At 43.1% G+C, this 18,243-nt stretch overlaps 1 protein-coding gene and 1 non-coding gene across 2 annotated transcripts in view; both read left to right on the top strand.

Moving 5' to 3' along the window:
• Ankfn1 (ankyrin repeat and fibronectin type III domain containing 1) overlaps positions 1 to 18,243 on the top strand; it is a 145,147-nt gene that overhangs the window by 63,933 nt on the left and 62,971 nt on the right. Inside the window, exons 6-7 of the mRNA XM_027426279.2 lie at positions 15,409 to 15,506; positions 18,018 to 18,108. Coding sequence (XP_027282080.1) covers positions 15,409 to 15,506; positions 18,018 to 18,108 — 189 coding nt within the window. The remainder of the gene's footprint in view (positions 1 to 15,408; positions 15,507 to 18,017; positions 18,109 to 18,243) is intronic.
• On the top strand, positions 7,907 to 8,015 carry LOC113834996. The gene has a single exon (XR_003487383.1). It is a non-coding gene; the product is annotated as a U6 spliceosomal RNA (small nuclear RNA).

The following is an 18,243-nucleotide window of genomic DNA, read 5'->3' as shown; positions in this document are numbered from 1 at the left end:
ATTTGTTTTTAACATTTATTTTTACTATCGTTAAGCATGTGTGTACGTATGTATACACATGTGTATATGAGTGCAGTTGCCCACAGAGGCCAGGGGTGTGGTCTGGAGCTGGATTTGTGAAATCTGCAGTATGGTGCTGGAAACCAAATTCATCCTCTGTAAGAGGCTTAACTACTAAGTCATCTCTCCATCCCTCCCATCCCCCCTTTAATTCATTTTTTTTTTAAATCTCTGGTGGAATCTACTGGTGTGGAACCCATGGATACAGATAGCTAAATGTAACTGCCATATTAAAAGTGGGAAGCCTGGGCTACGAAGATTCCTCAGTCTGTCTTAACAGCACCAGGACCTGAGTTTGGTCCCCAGAATCCACGAGAAAAGCCAACTGCAGTGGTGTACATTTGTAATCATGGCAGCAGAGGAAGCCAAGGTGGGAGGGTGCCTGGGGTTCTTTGGCTAGCCACGATAGCCTGCCTGCTAAGTGAAAAACCTGTGTCAAAACATAAGCTAGATGGCTTCTGATTGATGATGTCCATGGCTGTCCTCTGGCCTCCACACACATACACCTAAGCATATGTGTGAAGGAAGGCAAGCATGCAGGCACACACGCACAGGAACACAGTGGAATACCCGAATGGTCAGACTACCAGAGCTCTTCACTTGATGGAACCAGTATCACCCCTACTAAATCTGCATGACGCAGGTTTTCCGGGTTCCTGCAAAGAAGTGGGTGTATATACCAAGGGTTGAACCCCTAGGAAAACAAACCAGTCATACGACCCGCCCCCTTCATTGTGAGGAGGGCTCCACAGAACTGCCCCTTCAGATCCTCTCAAAATCAAAACCTTCAAACCTCTAGGCAATTGCTTTCCTCTCAATTTGAGGATGTACTGAAGTTTCGTTATTCCCTGAGCAAAAGAGGCATTGCATTTCAATTTCTGGCCCTCCTATTCCTTCCCACGGTGGGAATGGACAGTGTTCTCGGGCTAATGAAGTCAAGAGCTTCACCTCTAAAAGAATAAATAATATATAAAGGGTTGTTGTAAAGTCTGAAAAGGAAAAGATGGAAGAAGGCACTGTAAACCAAATGTGTTATAACCCTGCAGGAAGCTCCTGTTGTTAGGAGAGGTAGGGAGGCAGTTACCAGCCCCAGGCCCACCTTCCTTGGTCACATCTTCCCCTGTTTTCTCTCTGCGGTTCCCTGCAGGGGAGCTGTGATCTACATGTCCATCTGCCTGGACGTGGGTGCTTTGCCCTCAGGCAAGCTTGCTCTGCCGCCTAGTAAGGGCGATCCAGTTTCTTCCCTTGGAAGAGAAAAGCTGTGGAGGTGGGAGGGACAGCTAGAGCAGCCCCCATGGTGACGAAGTGTTTCTTTGATCTCCTGCCACTATCTGAGTGTTGTTTTGAAAGTTATTTATGGATGAAAGCATCCCCAAAAAGACCTGCTGTCAAGGGATTGCAGCTCACCTCATATCCAAGCAACTCTGAGATTTTCAATGTGTAAAACTGAGATGGCGACAGCTACGTAAATAATCAATGGGCAATGAGAAGCCAATAATTTTATTGCTACTTGCCCCTGGACTCTGGGCAGAACGGAGACCAGTTACATACACCTGGAGAGAGCTGGTAGTTTTTGATATGACCATGTTTGATTTGGAAAGTTTTGAGTACACAGTGTTGCTAACCATTCTTGGTTTGGGGGGGGGGGTGCTGAACTTCAGCATTCTCCATGCCTATGAGAGACAACATTTGGGTTTACATAAAAATTCCACTCACAGGTGCCCCAAGAGAGCAACAGCTGAGGTGGATGAAAGAAGTGGGGCAGCTTGCTCCTCCCCCACCCACCAAGGTGGAACTCTCATACCTCCTGTGTCAGAGCAGGGAAGCTGTGCCATGGCTCCCAGTCTGGACAGCCTGAGCTCTCTTCAGTTTGCCTCCACAAACTACAACCGTGGGCTCCCTAAAAAGCAAATTGGATACAGTGGCCCAGTTTTTCAATCACTGGCAAATGTCTTTAAATAACACTGACCTGTCTTAGCATGACGTAGACCCTGCTCCCAGCCCTATCTCATCCCTGATGGAAGCCGCTCTCCCTCCTCATCTCACTTCTGTTTCCTACAATGGTCGCTCCATGATTCTGTGCCTTGAACACACTGCAGCCTCTATCTGAGCACCCTGCCCCACCCTCCTCCCTCAACAGACCCAAAGAGCCTCCAGGGTTCTGCCAGGAGCCAGCCCCACCCAACCCTCCTGGATCTCTACCCAACCTTGTCCCAAGCTTTTCAAATTGGCCTCACTCTGAGCCCACCTCTTCCATAGCAATCTGATTAGATTTTCACATTCACTTGTCAGCCTCCCCCAATGAATCATAGTCTTGAGAGTGAAAGCCAGGGTTTATTCATATTTTCATCCCAACATTTTCCAGTGTCTGGTCCCTAGTGGGGTCTCAGAGACTTATAAATTAATCAACCAGTCATCATTAGATTTAAAGTTGGACTTGATTTTTTTCCTCAGATGTGCCAACTAGTGGCTTGGTGTTCTAAACAGAATTCAATGAATTCAGTTATCTTTATTTACATACACCTATTATGGGCACTCCTTCCAGGAAGCCCACAGGATTCTCTCTCCACCATCCATGGATCAAGCACCTCCCTCCCCAAAATGTAATTATTGCCAATGACTTTCCTGTCCCATCTTGGCTATCTTAGAACAATAAGAGGTGAAAGACAGTCTAAGAATTTAAGAGGGCCTATCTCTACCGCCTTAACAATGGTGACCTCTTTGGAATATTTACAAAATAGTGCTTTTGTTCTTCCCTTTCAACTGTGAATCTGACAGACTCCTTTATTAAATGCATCCACTCCTTCCATATCCTTCTTGGACATCTACTACATTGTAGTCACGGTCCAAGAAAAAGGGTGTGTATGGGCCAATCTACATATAAACCCGATATGCTTGAAAATGCTCAACATTATAAGGTTTAGGTCTAAACCACTGGTTCCAATGTACTTCGTGAAGGCTGAAATTTTAAAGGCACTACATATAAGCAGAAATGCAGATAGCAAAGGCAACAAATATGAGAGATAATGCCAGGAAAATAACCCTTCCCTTTCCAATGCCCCTGCCAGGGGATGCAGTGTACCCCTTGATGCTTCACCCTTTGGGGGATCTGGAGAACACACAGCCATATTGCTTTCAGCATGAAGCTTTCTTTGATGCCCTAAAGCCTATGTGAGCCTCCCTAAGGAAAGAGCTCCTATGTGGAAATGTTGCTGTGTACTTCAGCATCACCCAGGCTGAACCTCCTCACAGAAGCTCAGGCTGAGCCTGGGAATAGAAAATAAGGTTCTTCATCTCCCTAGGAAGCCATGGAACACATTTTCTTGCCTTGATGGGAAAATCTGAAGATTGGATTTTTTTCAGGATCAATAAAGTAACTTGCAGAGTAATTTACAGTAGAATGTGAAAACAAACACAGAAAGAAAAGCCCCAAACAGCACACTCCCCCTCCTGAGACAGAGAGGAGACCTCCCCTGGTTACTCCTGAGGTGGTCCCCTCTCCTTCTTATTTACTGACTAATTTTTGTTCCCTCTCAAATTCCTTTAGAGCCTGAGTCACCACTTGGGAATTCGTTTGTTCCCATGTCTGTCCTCCTATCGAATACTTAAGCTTGCATATCTGCAGCCAGGGAAGAGAGAAACAGGTAGAACAAAAGAGAAGCTTTGTTGGGAAATGGGCATGCTCTAGAAGGCTACTAGAGGATGGTGGAGAGGAAGGAGGGTGGATGACTGCATAGCCTGAAGCAGACTCAACCTATGGTTCAGCAGTTTCTCCAAGTCTTCAGTGACTGTTACATGGCTGCTTCCTCCTCCCTCCCTCCGTCCCTTCCTTCCTTCCTTCCTTCCTTCCTTCCTTCCTTCCTTTCTTCCTTCCTTCCTTCCTTCCTTCTTTTATTCCTTCCACGCTTCCTCCTTTCCTCCCTTCCTTCCTTCCTCTTTCCCTCCCTTTCTTCTTTCATTCCTCCCTTCTTTCCTTCTTTCTCTCTCCCTCCCCACCAGTCAACAATTGTCTTGGCTCCCAATTCCACATGTATCTGTCATGGAAATACAGAATATACACTCACAAGACTCACGGTCCCCTGTTCTGTTTGGTGGCTCCTACCCTTAACCCTTGCCTGGGGGTCTCTAACAGCCACTCAGTTCTGAGACCCTGCTATTACTCATTCCAGTCTTAAGAAAAGCAAATGCTTCTTTAATGGACAAAAATTATCCCAACAGTTTCTCCTCAGGAAAAAAAAAAGTCTAAGCAAGTGACAATCTAGCTGGACATCTTTCAACTCTACACTATGGCAGTGTTCCAAAGAAAAAGAAACAGTGGGGTTTATCTGGACAACTGAACTATGAATCTATTTTCAGTTCATAGTGTCCTAAAACTGCCTATTCACGAAGCCCAGATAACCGTGGAGTAAAATAGAATAGCAATGTATGATAATAAAATATTCTTATAAATAATAAGACATAATTCTAATGATGAAGCCCAGATAGAACACTTAGGCATGGGACACTCTTATGCCTTTGGAAGGACTGGACTGGAATTTCTTGCCCTGCAAATGGTCAACCTTCAGGTTTGTTTGTCAGCCCTGACTCTGTCACGCAGTTGCTCGGTCAAGTTCAAAGCTGCCTACCTTGCACACTATGTCCTATGCCAGTTTCTGGTCCAGTCCTGAATAAAGCAGACAGAATTGACATCGCAAGGATGGACTCTGCTGGCCCCTGCTCAGCCTTTTAGGCAGCAAGTACTTGGTAACTGACCGGTCTGACTCTCACTGTGCCACTCATACCTACTTGGTGGTAGTAGAGGGGGTTGGGGGGGTAATTTTGACCACTATCATCAGAATGTTATCTAGTTTGTGCCAGAAAACTCTACAGACAGCAGTTACTATATCCAGTTACTATATCAGTTACTATATCCACTGACACAACAGTAAATGCTTATCTTACTCCTTGGTGGGATGGGGGATGTGTGTTGATGTACACATGCATACATAAATACAAATAAATCTAGTATGAATTGTACTGCTAGAAAGGACAGCATGCGATTTGTAAATACCAATAAAATATACAACATTCTTTATTACAAAGTCCTTAAAATCCAATTACCCTCCCCAGATGCATTTGCTTATTTATTTGAACCCCTGAATCTGTAGCCAACAGTCATAATTAATATGTATGTACAATTTTGATGTTAATATTGGCTATTTCCATTCACTTAACTATAGCAAGACAAAAATGAAGCAATCAAGTCCTCTTAGGAACTGACTTGCTTACCAATGATATAAGCAACAGCCTTGTTAAACCAAGTCGTGGTTTTAAAATATTAGACGCATATTTTCTCAGTTCTTTGGGTGATTACTATGCAACTGCCACAGAAATTTTTCACATATAATTGTATTTTACTTAATTATTTATATGTGTGCATACATGCATGCACAAACATGTCATGACCTGTGTGTGGAGGAATGTCTGAGAACAACCTGCAGAAGTTAGCACTCTCCTTCCATCAAGTGGGTTATGGGAGTCAAACTCAGGTCATCAAGTTTGACAGCAAGTGCCTTTACCTGCTGAGCCATCTTACTGGTCCTGAAATTTTTCACTTTAATCTGCATTATTAATAACTTCTCCATTGCTTTCTTAAATCTAGACCATGGATCAGTGAACTTTCTCTCCAAAAAGACCAAAGACTAAATAAATTGGGCTTTGTGGGCCACATATGGTCTCTGTCACATAACTTTATGTGTATGTTTTGTTTTTACAATCCTTTAAAAATGCAAAAAAAAAAAAAAAACCAAAAAACTAAAACTATCCTTTGCTTGCAAGCCACACAAAACCAGCCTTGGGTCAGATCTGGAATGACAGTTTGCTGATACTTGGTCTAGACAGCTCATGAAACAATAAAACAAGCTGTGATTTATATCATCTGTGATTCTATGTTGTAAATATCCCGTCTGTGGACAGTTCCAAGACCACGTGACTTCACTGGACAGGTGCTGAGAAGATGCGGCAGGCCAACATTACCCAGTGTTCAGACACAGGAGTGTGTAACCTTAAGAGCATACAAGTACAACATGGAGTATCGAGTCTAAGCATTTGCTGTTTCTTGGTGTTATTTATTCACCCTTTTCACTGGTATAATTATTTATTTTTAGTGATAGTTGTTGACCAAATTTCTATCATTTTAGTGATTTCTGTGAGTTAACTGCAGCCTGGGACATCACACATTGTGTGGGGCTCCAGGAACCAGCTCTTCCTCCCTGCATCTCCCTATCTATGCCACCTAACAAGCCACGCTGTGATACTGCATGGTCCCAAACGTGACATGATAAGTAGATTTTGAAGTCTGTACTTTGTCATTTGTCTGAGACCTTCGCAGCACTTCATTTAATAGCTTAAAAAAGCCAGTAGATAAATCAACTCAGAAGATGCTTGGGGGCTTGAAAATTACTGGGTGCCCATTTCCTTGACTGGGGAATATCCCTTAGACTTTGCCGTCCCAGACTGCCGAACCCACCATAGCAAAATTCATCAAAAGGCATCCCTCCCCTGGCTAAGGGTCAGGACAGCATCAGAGAGGAAAAGGTCCCATGAATCTTACTGGAGACATGTGGTTGGTGGCTGCTGGGTTTCTGAAGGACTGGAGTATTCAAAATGCGTTTTGTGCTGAGTGTGACAAGGTACAGCAAACTACTGAAGGTAGTAAGAACAATAAAAAATAATATCGCCTGTCTAGACATCCAAAAGGATCAAGGGAAAGAAGAAATTCACAGGAAGCCACAGCAGTATAACTTAGGGAATTCAGAAGCCAAAGACAAAGAGGGTGTAGCAGACCTTTTGGGGTGCCTGGCAGTGCTTGCTTACTACTTTAAAAAAAAATGTGGATTTTTACACATTTTGGTCCTTGGCTATATCTCGGTGTAGCGCTGGCATAGGATAAGCAAAACCTATGAGCACAGAGAAAGCATGCACGTAAATTAGCTCAGGCTACTTTTGTGGATGGCAGACTTTAACAATAAATAGATAAATACAGCCTCCGGATTCCCACTTTGCTTCTAATCTTCTAGAAGGAGTAGGTGCAAGAAAGCGTCCCTGATATTAGGGCGTGAGGGGAAGACTTTTGCCCTTAATTGAAATCATTGTTTTTCTAGGGAAATTTAATTTGGGGAAAAATGTTTTTCTAATTAACCGGATGACCGTGTGCTGTGCAAACAATACAGATTCTTGTTTGAAAGTAACGCATGCCCCTGCTCCTAGGACTACCAAGGGAATTTAAAATGAAAAAAAGAAAAATGCCAGCAGCTCTGACCTCACGTTTTATCGGAGCTAAAAAGACTCCCTGGCTCCCTGGCTTTCACGTCAGTTCCCAATTTAAAAGCCGCAGCGCTGAATGTGTTCACACTGTATGGAGACACCTTTTTCTCATCTCTGGAAATGGCTTCGAATGATTGCGACCTGGTTCTCTCTGTGGGTGCGTCCCTCTATCCCTCTCTGTTCTTCTTGTGCTGGGCTTGGCCTGCAAAGTTAGAAACTTCACATACTGATGGCTCAGAGGAAGAGCTCATAATGCTGGTGCTGGGCAGGGCAGTCTAGCCAAATTCCATCCATTAGCTCAGGCGCCAGCCCGAGTGTGACCAGCAAGAATGCCGTTTTGGTTCCATAGAAGAGCTGATAGGAAATAGGAAATGCCTTTTTTATTTTCCCCTGTCTGTCTCCTTCTGTTTCAGTTCCTAAGAGGCAATATATGGACAAATGGAGAGTCCAGGATTCCAGACTATGGAAGAAAGGAGTTAGTTGTTAACTCAACCCCTAATAGAGCAGCTTAACCAACCACCATTCTCTTTTTGACTGTTTTGATCTATTCTGCTACTACTTCATATACTAAAATTGGAATAATACTGAGGAGATTAGCATGTCCCCTGTGCAAGGATGACATGCAAATTCGTGAAGTGTTCCATATTATTTTTAGCCAGACAGTAGTGCTACACACCTTGAGTTCCAGCACTCAGGAGGCAGAGGCAGGTGGCTCTCTGAGTTCGAAGCCATCTGGTCTGCAGAGTGAGTTCTAAGACAGCCAGGGCTACACAGAAAAACCCTTGTCTCAGTGGGTGGGTGGGGCATTATCTATATATTGGCATCAGATTAGTGCCTATGTTGGACTTAAAGAATACCCAAATCAGAAATCAAATATCCAATCCAGCTGACATTTCCAGAGCTGCTGACACTGTGGCAGGGACTAAGAGGGGAGCTTTGGAGGGCAACACAATTGCACATGGTTCCTGCCACAAATGAGCATTAAATCTACAGAGGAGGCTCCTAGGACCACCAGGGGAATGGGAATTACAGTTCTAAAATGTAAGCTGCTCTGACCTCTTAAATGCAAATGGCAAAACAAAGAAACAAGAGCTTCTTGGAGAGAGTCTGAAAGTTGCTGGGGGAGGGAGAGTTGGCAGGGATGCTTCCCCCCTGGGAAGTTAGGGAACACTACAGCATCAGATCCTTTGAAGTAAGGGACAGTTTGGGTAAGGGACACTTTGAAGTAAGGGAAGCTTTGGGGGAAGAGAACATACTAAGAGACAAAACAGTGTAAGCAATGACTGGGATGGGAGAGGGGGCTGGAGAGGAGATGAGGGGGAGGAAACACAACTTTCACAGCATACTCTTCCTGAGTATACTCTAGACAGATGGGCTGGGGCCACCTGTGACTTGAGGACCTGCAAGATAGCAGGTTTTATGTGTGTGTTGGCAGTGTTGTTCTGCTTTGGATTTGTTTGTTTGTTTTATCAACGCAAGAGAAATCAATTCAACATTGATAAAGTGTTGTTTGTGGATGTTTTTACTTCTGCATCATCTTTACCCTTTGACACAAAGCGGCCTGAGGCTTAGGAAAGTGTGCAAACCACAGCACTCTGCGGCTTGTCACCCAAATCCTTCAGTCACAAATCTTCTTCTGACATGGAGCCTGTGACACTTTCCATTGTTATTGTTTTGTTTAAAAAGAAGAAAGGAGAAATGCTGAAACATGAGACATGTTGACTATAAGTTTATTATAAGGCCCGGCAGAGTAGGGAGACTAAGAAGAGGAACAGGGGTAAATGGCTGACCACCATGGCCAGTCGCCATAGACAGACCGAGAGAGAGCATAGGTGGGAGACAGAGTAGAGAGAAAGGAGCTGAGAGGAAACAGAGCAGGGAAACAGAGAGAGGAAACAGAGAGAGTGTAAATGGGTAGGGACCTGTCTTTTAAAGGGGTCCTCTGCACCTGCGTGCAGACTTAGTTCCCATGGAACCTTGGGCTGACCAGGGTACTGCCTGTTCCACCAGGTAACGGGGGCAGGCCAGCATAATGCCTGAACCTTTCATCCATCACATTGAAGATTTCATGTGACAGGACCAGGCAGTCGGGAGCCCTTTTCTTCCTAAACTTCTGAGCTGTATTTTATATGGCTGCCATCAACTCACTGTGATGTGAAGCTACAACTTTCCAACCCTGCCTCAGTTCATTTGCTGACGCTAGAAGAAAATATCAGAGTGGATAGTTTATAACAGAAAGAGGCTTGTATTTGGGGTCATGGTCCCCATTCACTGGGAAGTCCAGGCACAAGATACCAACAAGAACATCACCCTACTTCAAGCCTGAGAGCAGGAATGTAAAGCAGAAGCAAAAGCCTTGTTTTTAGACAAGCCACTCTTATGGCAGCTAATCAGGTCCTATAACAATTAACCACTCCTGTGAGTGTGACATTAATTCCTCTTAACTAAGCATCTCCCAAGGGTGCTACTGCTTCCCAGCTGGTACCCTGGAGACCAAGTTCAGCATGGCTGGGACAACCTGTACTCAAACCATAGCACTGCCCAAAATGAATCAGTGCTTTTGAATCCTACGTACCAAATTAAGTATTTGTTAAAGTCACAAAGCTTGCCATTTGAAACAGCCACAGTTATCTGATATATAAATGCGGTAAATCACAGTTCTGGGCCACAGCCTGACTTCCAGGAGCATTGACATCTTTTCATGCTCATTCTCAGTTGTTATGAGCCACTACATGGTTTAACCAAGCATCTATTTCCCACACTAAACAGAGACAATCTCTAGGATCTTTATCTTCAAATTATATATCTTACCTGGCATTAAAGTTTATCTGTACCACTCTAGTCCATCAGAGATTTAGGGAAGTCTTATATGCCAATTTGTCAGGGCTGTTCTATGAAGTCTTCAAACTACCTACAGGGAGCTTTTCAGAGGGAACATATTCGGCTGCCCTCCTAAAATCCCCCTTGCTCCCAAGAGACTCACTCTCTCTATTCTCTCCTTCTTCTTTAGCTTCTTTAACTTCATTTTCATGTAGCTTCAGGCCAAAAAGAGCAGCCACTCCCCTCCCCACACACACCCCACCCACCTAACCGCACTCCCACCCAAAGAAGTACATGGAGGAGAAACACTGTTGGCAGCCTGGAACCAACTATCTATCCCAAAAGGGAGAATTTGCTCCTTCCGACATGAATTATTTTTCTCAAACTCCTTCACCTATGAGACCCTGATGAGTCACAGGATCTAATCAGACACAGGGTAGGACTGGTGGTGACTACCAGAGCAGAGCCCACCTACCCACAAGCCTGCGTCTGGTTTTGTTCTGTCTGTCAAGGAGCCATGCCTCATGTTCTACTGAAACATGTTTTCATAAAGCACATTTCAATAGAGTATAAATACTTTTTATTCAGACAAAAATAGGGGTTTCTTCAGAAATGTTGAGCATTGTATCTTTGAGCAAAACCTCACTAATCGCCTGCCAAAAACTCTGTTATAATTCCAAACCCTTCCTCTGATTTGAGGCTGTCATCTGAATTGTTAGACCAGAGTCCCATCCCTTCCCTGGAAAACTTGGGTCTCCGTGCTGGAGTTTTCTTCCTGTGGATCAGGGTTAGAGAGTGTTCCCTATTACTCAGAATCTTGGGTGACAGGGTTGATCCTGAAGTTTCTACAGGCTGCTGGTGCTATTGACTGAGTAGATAAGATGGCTCTCAAGCTGATTCTGCTGAATCCATCTCAGTGAAGGTCCCTTTGAGGGGCTTCCCATTTTGCAAACAGGTTCAGGAAGCCCTTGTCCCACCATTGCATAATATATGCCTAATTGTGATCTGGGCCCTCATATTGTTGCTTCTCATGTTGTGCATCAGAGAAGAGAAAGCAGAGAGCCTGTTGTGGAATTGGCTGTTCTGGCCAGTGACTCATTCAGGTCAGAGGGTATCTGAGTTCTGTCCTCCCTAAACAGCTTCTATGGCCTGCATGATTGTGATGCTTGGAACTTGACTCCCAGAGACTCTGAAGGAATCCCAAGGAACAAAGAACTCATCACTGCAGCAGGAATTAGAGCAGTGGTTCTGAACCTGTGGGTCATGATTCTTGGGCATCAAATAAATGACCCTTTCACAGGGGTCAACTAAGACCATTGGAAAACACAGACATTTACATTCAATTCATAACAGTAGCAAGTTATAATTATGAAGGAGCAATGAAAATAATTTTATGGTTGGGTATGCTCAGACATTCTTTGGACCACCAGCTCCCAAATAATGACACAGGACCTTTTTTAAAATTATGAAAGCTTAGCTTTAGCTTGGGCTTGTTCCCAACTACCTCTGAAAACTTAAATTAGCCTGTTTATATTAATCTGCCATGTGGCTCGTTACTTCTCCTCAGTTCCTTTGGTCCTGCTTCCTCCATGTCTGGCTGGGAAGCCTCCTACCTCTCAAATTCTTCCCTTGAGTTCCTCCCTCCCTCCCTCCATTCCTCCCTCCCTCCCTCCTTTCCTCCCCCCCTCCCTGAAAGTCCCACCTATCCTCTCTTGCCTAGCTATTGGTCATTCTGCTCTTTATGAAACCAATCAGAAGGTGTCCTAGGCAGGTGAAGCAAAACAGAGACATCTTCACACAGTGTGATCAAATACCCCACAACAGTTGGGGGTGACCACAAAATGAGGAACTGTGTTAATGGGTTGCAGCATTATACTATTATAGCAAGGATATTTTTGTTTCTAGAGTACTCCCCTACATGCTATTCTAGATGTATTTGTATATTTGCTGCCTTTTAAGACTTTTTATTTTTATTTCATGAGAATGTGTGAGTGCCTGTATGGATGTATGGATGTATGTATGTGCACCACACGAATGCCTGGTAGACATCAGACCTCCTGGAACTGGAGTTATGGGCAGTTATTAGCTGCCATGTAGGTGCTGAGAACCAAACCCAGGTCCTCTGTAAAGGTGGCCACTGCTCTCAACTGAGCTGTCTCTTCAGCCTCTGCTACTGATGTTTTCTTTGAATGCTAATTGTCTCATTTTTGTTGTTCCTGCTGCTGTTTTACCTTCAGTTTGGTGTGATATTCCACTCTAATAACAAAGTTTCCTCAATTTCACCTTAAGAGACTCTGCCTTGTTAAAGCTAGTAGTTCACAAGAAGAATTAAAAAAAAAAGATAAAAGGGGAATCTATGTATTTTCTTTAAACTGTATATGTGAGCCAGACATGACGACTCACACCTACAACATCATGAGTTCAAGGCCTGTCTACGCTATATAGGAAGTTCCAGGCCAGCTTGGGCAACAAAATTAGACTCTGCCTCAAACAAATGAAATATATATTTATGGATTTCAGGTTATATAAGATAAGGCAATAAAGGCATGACTTGGGAGTTGCTATATAATCTTAATCATTTGATTCTAAATATATTTTATAATATGTCTGAGAGAATCAAAGACAGGAGATGGGAAAAGATTGACATTAAAGAAAAATATCACTATTTTGTAGAAAGTACTATTGGGCAGGAGGGGGTGGCGATATACATACCCAAATAGCAAAATCAATACTTAGTACCAGGGAGGGAAACAATAAGGGACACTTTTCAGTTTTCTCACAATCAACAACAGAAAAGAACACACACCATAAAACATAATACAGTGTTAATGTTAACAAAGTATGCTGGGAACACAGATCAGGGGGCCTTTAGTTAACTACTTCCCAGGGCTCTAGAGCTGACTTTGCTGACTCTCATAGGCTCATCAGCATCTCACCAAGCAAAGTTGGAAGACAAAAGGTCACCAAGAGTAAAGTACACAGTGATCAGTTAAACAGAGGCTTACAGCAGAAAGCCTTCCTTCCTGCACAGAGCAAGGGACAGGGACAGTATTCCTGGCTGGGACCAGACATGAAGGTCCTTTAATGCCTTTTTAAGATTTTATTTTATTCCCAGAGCAACTGGATATGATGAAGAGAGTTTAGCAGGAAGAATGAATAATGACTTTAATCTGTAATTCAAGCTGTTGTATGGGGATCATCTGTAAGGGGGAGAGCCAAGCGGAAAACCCAATTAGGAAGCTCCAGGGTGTTGATGCTTGTGGTTACCAAGGTTGGTTCCAGGATTATTATAATGGAAGGGGAAATGGGGAGCTGGCCAGAGACATTGAGAAAGTGGAAATTCTGTGTTTAGTGATCAATCTGTTGTAAGGAAGTAGGAGAAAGATGAGGCAAGGATGCTCTGAGACTTTGGTTTGGTAGTTGGATGGATGGAAATGCCATTCGTTGACACTGAGAAAACACTCTTGGCAAAGAGACATACTTAGGGAGAATTCAGACAAAGCAGAGGTACTCATGAAGAGATTTACAGGAGGAAGTTAAGGCACAAGAGAGAGGCCTGACCTAGAGTCACACTTTTAAGGCCCACAGAGCCACAAAAGATAAGGCCAGCACCAGGGGCAAGCACATAGAGTAAAAGAAAAGTTGCGAACGACCCCCAACACACACACCACCCAAGAACACAACATCAACTGGAAAAGAGAAAGGAGAAACTAGGAAGAATCTAGACAGAGGCAGTCAAAGTATGGGAAAAACCTAGGAGAGGTGTAACCCAGAAAATGGAAGGCTACAAAAAACTAGGGGAAGCCAGAGGTGGCTGTGCATCCCTCATCGGGGCTTCTGCCAGTTAAGGGAACACTAGGAAATTTAAGGCAACGATGGCTAGAGAGTAAAGAAAGCTGGGCTTGCAGGAGACAAAAAGGTGGAGCATAGAGACAGCAGCTCCAAAGCTAGAGATGGATAACCCACAGGGCAGCAAAACTGAGAGCCACTTTGACTTAACTGCCAAAGATTAAGGCGCCATAGAGGATATATCATAAATCTTCATGTCTCTGGCTTGTTGTCAAGAGGTTTTCCATGTGACTTCAACTCCTAAGGCGCCCGCTGTGGTGCAGCTTGCTTTTAGTCCCTCCTGTATGTAAACATTTAGGTAAGATGCTCCCACCTGATACCCAATTCATTTACTGACCATGGCCTATGGAACCAGTGGAAGATGCTGTGAACAGATGCAGTCACACAGTACAATGGGAGGTTGGGATTTGGGTGATTTGAGTGTGGATGGACACCTACTTCAGGACTGTCAGAGGAGAAGAGCCCTGGACAGGTCAGTTACAAACCCCCACATCCAGCAGAACTCCTGAGAAAGGCTGGGAGAAGGCTCAGAGAGGAAAGTAGAAGAGGTTACTATAGGAGACACTGGAGGAAGAGGATGTTTTTCAGGAGAGGGCATTGGATGATAAATAGGAAATGAGCATAAGTGCCTTCATTTGAAATGAGACTGTAACCAGGACTTCGAAAAGTCATTTTCATTAAAAGAAGGCCAAGTCAGGCTTAGGAGGCAAGTGTCCTAATGGAACCTTTGCACTTCACATTCAGCAACTCATATATTTGACTGCCATAATCAACGATCTATTATTTATGATGTGCCTGAGTGTGTGTTTGTGTGGACACAGATGCATGGTGTCTTCATATAGCAATGGTCTCATGGACAAAAATTAGGGTCATTCACCCCATAGACATTTTGATAAAAGATAAGCTAAGTGCCTGTGGTCTATTGCATCATGTTGTCTTAGGTTTGTATAAGTACAGTCTATAGTGTTCTTACAAGGTAATTACCTAATAAAGAATTTCTCAGAACACATCCTGTTATTAACCAATACATGTTTATTTAATATACATTATATGTCATATTAAGAACATCACAAAATACATGCATACTACCATATAAATTGTATCTATCAAGATTTTAAAACTTATAAGGTATATAAATGAGGATTGATTCATTTTTCTCTCAGTGAAGAGCTTATCTCAAAAAAAAAAAAAAAAAAAAAAAAAAAAAAACATGATTTGGGAAGTGACTTTGACATCCAAGGAGGACTGTGAGCACCTGAGGATGCAGGGCTTGGGGTGAGCGTGGGATCTGCTGTTAGAGGCATTTCTTGCAGCACTGCTTGTCATTCATGTAACTGAGTCTTATCTTACTCTCCCCACCCCCACCCCCTGCAGTGGAATGGAGTATGTCTAAAGACTTTTCCCCTTTGGCTGGAGAGATCATCATGGACAATCTACAGATCCTGCGGTGCACAATCACAGGCCTCAGCACAGTAAGCGTCCTGCCGATAGATTTGCCATCCCCTGCCTTTTGCACAGGGGTGCTGATAGCAAAGGCCTACTCTGGAAGCCACAGCCAACACCCGGTCCTCTGGCAACAACTGCCATTCGTTAAGTGTGATATGTCTGGTATCCATAATCTGAGGCTCACAAAGGGCTAAGCAGACAGCATGAACCACTTTGTAAGCTGCCATGTTCTAAGAGATCAGAAAGAGACTGGCCTCATGTGAGCCTTGAAAGCCGCTGCCTTCTGGACCACAGTCTAATCTGCAGGGGATCAAAGGCTCTGAGAGATCCAATTTTGACTCCCTGTCTGATGGTAAAAATAACAGCCTCATCTAGCCCTCACCCCCACCGCCTCATTGAGATCAGTCATCAATTGGAGTCCCACAATTTCCTGAGAGAAATCCTTTTCCCCTGATTAAAAAGGGGGGGGAAAACTGCCTAAATCTGCTACTACAGAAAAGAAACTATATGTGGCAAGGGTACAATCTCTATGTAATGTAAACTAACTTTAACTGTGACTGAAAATCTGAAATTAGCCATGTTTATTTGTTTAGCCAATCTAAACTCAAATATTAATTGTTTGTGTTGAACCACAAATGAGCACCCAAAATGCAGAAAATAAGAACACCTAGCAAATCTGCTCAATCTGAAGAAACTGAATTTCCTCAGACAAAATTCAGAAGATAAAAAAATGTCATTTCAAATCAAGATCTTTTAAGAGTATCCCTAAACTTTTAAAGTACAATTCAAATAATTAGCACCTTAAGAATTTCATATGGGAGGAGCAGCAGAGAGATATTTCTGTTGTTTTCTTTGAGGTTAGCCAATTAAAACAGTTATCTGTAAGCGTATAATCCTGAAACCCAGTATTAAAAAGCTGCCATCAACCGACGGCATCCAGTTTATTCTAAGAGAATTCTTGGTGGTTTGGTCACCACCAAGAATCCTGACTTTTAGTCCTAATCGCATGTCTACACCAGAGACCAGGACTGTGGATTACCAGAGCAAACAAAGCCCCCCAAGTGGGTGGCCCCGGAGATGCTATCAGCAGAAGGCTGCCTCCAACACCATGGCTCGCATGGTGGAAGGAGGCCAGGAGGAACCCCAGGGAATTTCCATTGCTTAAAAGAAAGAGTGATACCATGGTAAAAATGGAAAAGTCTCCACAGAGAGGCTCTGACATCTAAACTAGCTTCTCTGGGGATGAGGTTTTTTCCACTTCACCATCCAATACTAAAGATGCAGGCGCTACCTGAGCATATAAACGCCTGGAAGTGAATTTATAGAGCTAGGCCATCAATATAACCCCGAGGTGCATAAAACACAATTTTCAACGTTAGAGAAAAAGGTGTTAACCTCATCATATGGTAAGGCAATATCATTGAAATCCTAGCAAAGTCTCCACAAAGATTTTTTTAATGCAAATGATATTTTCCATTTATAGCAAGCAATCATTCACCCAATATTGGCTTTTCTAACACCCCATTGGTTTCACAGAAAAAAAGAGAAGAAAAGAAAAGAAAAGAAACCTCAAAGCAAACATTACAACCATACAAAACATTTTAAAGGATTATCAGTAAGCAAAGCTCAACTCCTTAATGCCATAAAAAAGATGTGAAGAATATAGGCCATTCTTTTAATAGTGGCTTTAACATTGAGTCACATCAGAAAGTTGATGTTTTTAATGCTTGAACAGCTGAGTAAAGGATATTCATAGAAACATTATTTGTTGTGGCACAAAATGGAAAGGCTCCCAGAATCCGACAGTGAGGGACTGGTTGAATAAATGAAGGTATCTATCTGCTCATAGGGGAGAACTACATAGGCACAAAAAGAAGGAGGTCTGCCTTCATGTGCTAGTCTGCACAGGTATTTATTGTAACCTGTTAATTTTCTAACATAACTTGACCAGCTAAGGAGAGTGGTGGCTGTTGCCTTTGAGGAGGGAAAAATAAGTAGCAAATGGTGAGGGTGGAAGGCTGCTATTGTTGATAAACCTTGTAGAACCTTGTGGGTTGTAAGACTGTGTGGTTTTATGGTGTGTGTATATATTGCTTGGGCTTCTGTTTTTGTTTTGTTTTATTTTCTATTTTTGTTTATTTTATTTTTTATTTTGGCTGGTTGCCTATTCATTTTCTAAAGAGAGAAAAAGAAGAAGTAAGTTGGGTGAGTGGCTAAGTAGGGGGATCTGGGAGGAACTAGTGGAAGGAAAACTGTAATCAGAATAAATGATATGAAAAAAATTGATTTGATACACACAAATATACATATATATGTATTATAAAGTTGATTTATGCATATACATATAAAATACATATACACATATACACAAATACTTGTATGTATTAAATCAATTTTGTATGTATAAGGGCATGGGGAATAAAGGGGAAAAGAACTGATACTCCAATTCTGAAATCAAGAAAGGAAGAGAATCCTTCAAAGTGTGAACATGAGGAATTATAATGCCTGATGCATTTTCCTATTTCGATTTTTTGCAGGGCCAACAGTATTTTGTTCAAGTCTCAGCTTACAACATGAAAGGATGGGGACCAGCTCAGACCACAACGCCGGCGTGTGCCTCTCCCTCTAGTAGGTGGTAGCTACTTCCAGGATGGCAACATGCTCAACTACTCTATCCCTAAGGTGTCCCTGCCAGCTCCCCTACCCCTCACCAGCTTCTCACTGCAGCAGCTGGCCATAGAGGAATGATCCCTCTGAAGAAAT

This window comes from Cricetulus griseus, chromosome 7, assembly GCF_003668045.3.
Source record: "Cricetulus griseus strain 17A/GY chromosome 7, alternate assembly CriGri-PICRH-1.0, whole genome shotgun sequence".
Lineage (NCBI taxonomy): Eukaryota > Metazoa > Chordata > Mammalia > Rodentia > Cricetidae > Cricetulus > Cricetulus griseus.
Note: the sequence above shows the minus strand (reverse complement) of the source record. Positions and strands in the feature narration are given on the sequence as shown.